At 38.9% G+C, this 6,206-nt stretch overlaps 1 protein-coding gene across 1 annotated transcript; it reads right to left on the reverse strand.

Moving 5' to 3' along the window:
- Positions 1-1,373: 1,373 nt before the first annotated feature.
- On the reverse strand, positions 1,374-5,495 carry eIF3b (eukaryotic translation initiation factor 3 subunit B). Its single transcript, XM_046635142.2, has 11 exons — positions 5,309-5,495; positions 4,674-4,869; positions 4,212-4,524; positions 3,773-4,129; positions 3,477-3,619; positions 3,212-3,347; positions 2,917-3,112; positions 2,536-2,716; positions 2,016-2,256; positions 1,769-1,877; positions 1,374-1,663 (listed from the first exon to the last, which is right to left on the reverse strand). Exons 1-11 carry the CDS (start codon positions 5,442-5,444, stop codon positions 1,569-1,571), a joined length of 2,103 nt encoding a protein of 700 aa, XP_046491098.1. The 5' UTR covers positions 5,445-5,495; the 3' UTR covers positions 1,374-1,568.
- Positions 5,496-6,206: the final 711 nt, after the last annotated feature.

Consider the following 6,206-nt stretch of genomic DNA (forward strand, 5'->3'; position numbering starts at 1 on the left):
AGAACATCTCAGCCGAGGAGCTTGATCAAAGGCACGCCTTATTCCTGAAAGCCCGTGTCGCATACGTATAAACGTGGTTGCCAATGATTAGGCGCTACCACTTGGACTAAGCAACTCGGAGAAATTGCAGCCAAAAATTACTCCTGGTATCAGGAGAACATCTGAGCCGAGGAGCTTGATCGAAGGCGCGCCTTATGCTTGAAAGCCCGTGTCACATACGTACCGTTCTGGTTGCCTATGATTAGGCGCTCCCACTTGGTTCAATTAGATCGGAGAAATAGCAGCGAAAAATTACTCCTGGTATTAGGAGAACATCTGAGCCGAGGAGCCTGATCGAAGGCACGCCTTACGCCTGATGGCCGTGTCGCGTACATGTAAGTTTGGTTGCCTATAATTAGGCGCTTCCCTTTAGACTAAGCAAATACACTAGAAGGCTATTATTTTCCTTTTTTATTTTCATCATTATTCTTATGATTGTATAATACATAGAGATCTAAGGATCATTGAGCTATAACATAATATATAATACATAAACTTTAAAATCAAGACCTTTTTCTCAACTTATGTACCTCCAAACTATACATTATGCATAATAATTAATACATTCGTTAGCATATATGTAGATATATAGTAAGAACATAACTTTACACATTTTCGTCTTTATGACTCTTTCTGTATGTTATTGCTTTTCGAAGATTCCCGTTCCATATAATAGCAACCGATGCTTGTTATAATAGTAAAGTTGATAATAATTTGAACAGAATGGATATTATGCCAAGAAGAAAAAGAACAAATATATGATTTCTGTTTTGAAAAATCATCTGCAGAATTCTATACACAGTGGAAAACCAACAATTGATGAAATATAAAAACCCCAGATTAAATGCATGACGCGTATTTTTTCAACAACCAAACTGCCGGCAAGAGCATCTGCACAAAAACCAGTCTTTTTTAAATATAATTAACCTACTATAAATAAATAAACTAAACCTACCTTCCGAAGGCAATTCCGCTGATTCGCAAGTGTGAGCTGTGAGGAAAGGAATGGGGTTTCAGTTTTGACGCAGTCACAGATTCCTCGTCGTGATGATTCCCTTACTTCGTCTTCGACGATACTCTATAGAAAAGTATTCATAAAACAATGTTCGATTTCAAATGGCTTTCCGAAAGGGTATTATTAGATAAATAAAAATAGTCTGTGTGACTTAAAAAAAATGGACAGTGTGACAATCATTGTAGCAGTTACAAGTATTACAGACTATTCTATAAGGTATGTGATAGAATTTGATTGTACTACGTTTGCCGCGTTCTTTACGTGGTGTAAAATCATCGAGGAAAAATGACACGATGATACAGAAATAATAAAATACAAATTCTACGCAATTGCTATAATAGTTAAAGACCATCAATGATGCTTTATAATGGAAATGATGCCACTTGCAGCGTGGTTCACCTCCGTTCCAGAGTTAGTAGGTACAATACACCATGAAATCCAACAATTTAACGGTCTTACACAGAGGTTTCCAAGTCTGGCAAGACCAAATTATTTCAATTCTTAGGATACTTTCTTAGTCGATGACGAATGTCTCTTCTTTGATGAAAAACTCGATCGATTCCTCCTCAACATTCTTCGTATCTGAGTCCAGCTCATCCGTGTCGATATCTAGAAGGAAAAACACGAAATTAATACGTCATTCAATATAGGAAAATACTAGCAGATCAATATAAATTATTTTCCATCTTTACTTTTGACTACGGTAATACATACTGTTGCGTAGTTCAAGGCGACGCTTCTTTTGGCTGTTCCATTCTTCGATACGTTTTGATCGATATTCTTCGAATTCTTTCATCAGTGTACAACGCTTTTCGATCAATTCCTGGAAAAAGAAAGGTAGAAATCATTTCAAGGATATGGGTAGTTTTTAAATGTCACAATAGAAAAAAAGAACTATACGAATAAATGTAAAGTCACTATTTGATCACAAATATTCCGTATCGGAATAGGAAAATATTACCTTCGAGGCGCGAGTTAGTCTCATGCGATCTTTGCTTTCGAATTGTGCCGAATACTTCTTCAGATTTTTTTGAATTTCCTTGATTTGCTTGGCGGTCAAAAGCGTCGCTGGCCTTGGACGCCATAGAAGCTGATTGAACGCAGTCAAATTAACTCTCTTCAAAATACGACCTTGGAACGACCAAATCCAATATCCGTTGTCGACGCTTGTCTTCCAGCTCGACACTCCAGTCACAACGTATCTAAAAGCAGCCGTATTTCATTTTTGATTGGGGTCATTTAGTCACGTCCTTTTAGTTCTATGCTTCATTTCTAAGCTTACTTTAAAACTAAATTTTGCCAAAGTAAAGAGATTGAAGTAAACTTCACAATCAGTAAAAGATCTTTGATTTAACAGTGATACGAATAATAATAATAATAAGAATTCTACTAAATAACATGTAACGAAAACGAAGCCCGCATTAAATACATAACGAGAGAATAAATAAAAAGAATGATAAAGAATAAACGAAGCTAAATACCGTCCGGTAGGATCCCACTCAACGTCAGAGGTCTGGTAGTGATCAGTGGTGTTCATTATAGTAAAATCGTTGGTATCAATAAACTCCAAGGCACCAGCCATGGTGGTAAGACCAGCAAGTACAATGAACTGGCCAGCAGGAGACCAGAACAGGTGATTGCACGCCTTCTTCTCGAGTTTCTCTAAACAAGAGTTAGAAAAAATTAAAAACTTTGCCTTTTAATTCTAAGACATCAGTAAAAGTCATTACAAGACTGAAGAACACATGTTTGTTCTATGAACTGATATACATATCTTCAGAGATGTACAACACACTTTTTCGTCTTATTTAGTTGGATATAATTACTTTTCTGAAATATTGAAACTGGATTGAAAAGCTTACTGAGAAGATCAGGATGCAGTCCAGGGCGTACTCCATAGAAGCTGACGTTTACGCTGGGTATTTCACCGTGAATGATAGCGAATTTGCTACCCACTGGTTCCCAGGCGAATGCGTGAATCGGTTCCTTCATTTCAACGCTATCAACCGGTATCTGCTTCTCTCGCATGTGGAATATCTCAAAGTTGTACGACATTCCCTGAAAATAAATCAAATGGAGAAATTAAATACCGATGCTATACTATAATTTAGGCAACTGGGAGGAGTTGAACGAGCTTTTACTACTTGCGATACTTACAGTGTATTTTTGTTCAGTTTTTTCTTTCCTCTTCGCAAAACGATCCACCTTGACACAGAGGTAGTCACCACATTTTTGCCAGTGAATTTTACAGTCGGCGACATTGAATAGATTTTTGTTACGAATTTCGTTGCGGCTGTAACGGGAAAAAGAGAAACACTCATGAACTCCGCGAATCGGTATAGGAACAAAACATAAGTTCTTTGGTTGTTAACCAACAAATGGAAGCAGCATTTCAATTCTGACTATGAACTCTGTGCTGTACCTGGGAATTTCCAAAAGTGTGACTCTGGCTGGGACATCTTTATCTTCCGGCACCCAGTAGGCTAGAACATTATCAGTGGGCGACCAGCTGAAGTCTCTGATTCCTGGTATCTTGATGCTCTTTTTGTTGAGTAGTCGAAATGACTAAAAAATCGAATAAATGCAAATGCTTAAAAGCGAATAGACCATAGTTGAACATCCGCACGAAACAAAATTGACCATCTGATGAAAAAAAATCTAACATTGGTATGCAAAAGGATAAAAAAAAAAAAAAAAAATAGTAGAAAAAAAACTTACAGGAGTTTCGTAGATGTTGAGTACATCTTCGCCCATGCGAGCGAGATATTTGTCGTCGTGTGACCAGCGGAAAATGGGCCACACCGAGGACCCGTCAGGATTAAAATCCCGTTTTTCTTGACCGGAGAGAATATCCCAGACAACAAGCCGCTTCTGATCAACGCTGCTCTCAGCCCTGGGTGAATATGAGACAAGATAACGTTCGCAAGGTGAAAAGTCAACGCACTCAACTCCGCGTTGACCAAACTTTGCCGTCTGCTCGAACTTCGGACCACCCCACAACGCGACTCCTGGCTTGTGGAAAGTAGCTATGTACGTGCCCAATGGAGACCACTTGACGTATGTATCTGTCCATCGCTGAAAAGGTTTAGAAAAGGGGAATACACCATGTTTATTTCGACTTGCACATTAATCTAGTCAAACTGTGAAAAACTGTTACCGGTCGGTCTTCCAGCAGCGTCGGTTCAGGTGCAGAATTTTGCCATATCTGAACACAAACCGCCATTCCATTGCCAGAGAGAACGCAGAATTGGTCGTACGCATCAGGATCAAGGAGATAGTAGTGAAGGTCACCACTCGATGTATACGGCTGGGGCTTTGGCGGTTCCCACTCATCCGGTGTATCCTCAAACTTTTTGAAATCCGTGAACAAATTCACCTTAAATGTGTGCATCTTGTCGAGCTTGTAATTGTTTGTCGACTTGACAGCAGCTAATGCGTTCACCGGACTTTTGTATTCCAAGAATATGTACCTGTGATACCAGTGTTAATTAACAAAACAACCAAAGTAGTGAAAAATTGAAGCTTCGTACTAATAATTACAAAACAAGTGACAAGTTGTTTCTGTTTTTCTGCTAGGTTAGCATTGTTGAATTAAAATTTATGGTCTTATGATCTTTACCCTTTGGTCAAGCCATCTTCGTTCTTGGGATACCACTGGTTGACAATGTCTCCAAACTTTTCAAACAGCTTGCTGATCACCATTTGGAGTTTTTCTAAACGCTCGGGTCCAACTTGCGGAACACCGTCGACGACAATGACAGCTTCAACCCCATCGGTCTCAGACGGTTTCTGCCTAATGAGCTCGCCAAGTAGTTCTAGGAAAAGGAATAAAAGATTAATAGAAATATAGCAGACCCGATTTAGAATTAAAAGGCGAATCGGAGATTGGTGTCGAGTAATATTCAGAGACTGTTATGAATGCAAAATGGTATCTTGAATGGGTGCCAATACAAAATTTGGAAGGTTAATTGACGCTCAAGTACAGAGTTGAACCGTGTCACGTATAAAGGAAAAATATCACGCCAAAGTTCGGAGGTTAAAATGCTAAAACCGGCGAATAAATTGAAAAAGCTATTGAGACTGTACGGAAGATTGTCGAGATCCCGAGACGGGATGGTTAGATTTAGGAGACGGTGTGCATATGTGATAACTTTCGTGCCACGCCATGCTACCTATGCCATGCCGTGACCGAGCCCCGAGGGGTGATAGGGATGACACGAGTGACGCGCATGTGAAATGTAAGAGTAGAAATACCTTCGTCGGTTACATCGTCGACGAATCCCTCGGGATCGCTGAAGTTTGGCTCGTTATCCCCGTTGATATTCTCATCGTCGTTTTTACCTGGATCATCGTTATGCGGCGTTTTATCCGCCTCCCGTTTCTTTGCCATCTTGGAAACCTCTTACTAAAGCAAACTGAAGCGTCTGAAAGTGGCCGCAGAAGACGTATATCAACGCTTCCGTCTGACTGATTCGATCTATCGCAACTCAACTGCGCACATGCGATATATCGAATGAAGCGATTCAACTCGATGCTTTTGCTAACACCTTCGAGTCGTCTGCTTTATCCACCCAATAGAATCAACCAGCCTGTAGATAGGCAATTTCTATTACATTTTGTGATCCACATCAACGTTGATATTTAACATAATTTTCTGTCTTATCAGTTACAATGCTAAAGCGGAGTTTATTTGACTTTCTGTACATTCGTCACAAAAAATTCTACTTTGAAATAATTCATTGAATTTATTACATCGCCGGAAAATTTACCCTTAATTCATTCAATTAAGTAGTATGTTTTCTTTATTTTTCATTGCACGGGGAAACGTTTTAATTGTACACTCAATTTTTATGGATTTCAAGCATTGTGAATAGTGTGAATAGTCAATTGAAATAAGGATAGAAATAGGAACGGATCTGTCGAATTATTGTGAAAAAAGGCAGAAAATCATTTCACAGTTGTAAATGCGACAATTTAATACATATAACACATTCTAACGAAGAAGTTAAACTAGAGGACCTTGTATTATCGGAAAATGTGTCTTCGGACTATGGAATTTTGAATACATCACTTTAGCGACTGCACGTGATTGGTGATGTGAAAAGTGTCAAGTGTGAGAGTATATTATCTATACATAAAAAACGTAATTGTT

This window comes from Neodiprion pinetum, chromosome 7, assembly GCF_021155775.2.
Source record: "Neodiprion pinetum isolate iyNeoPine1 chromosome 7, iyNeoPine1.2, whole genome shotgun sequence".
In the NCBI taxonomy this organism is placed as follows: domain Eukaryota; kingdom Metazoa; phylum Arthropoda; class Insecta; order Hymenoptera; family Diprionidae; genus Neodiprion; species Neodiprion pinetum.

Bases quoted from the DNA above. Each gene is read 5' to 3' on its own strand.
- eIF3b (XM_046635142.2), bottom strand. From the start codon at position 5,444: ATGGCAAAGAAACGGGAGGCGGATAAAACGCCGCATAACGATGATCCA. The intron at 2,717-2,916 runs GTAAGCTTTTCA...ACTCTTGTTTAG, and splicing joins ACTGCATCCTGATCTTCTCA to AGAAACTCGAGAAGAAGGCG. The intron at 1,664-1,768 runs GTATGTATTACC...TTTTCCTTCTAG, and splicing joins TCGCCTTGAACTACGCAACA to ATATCGACACGGATGAGCTG.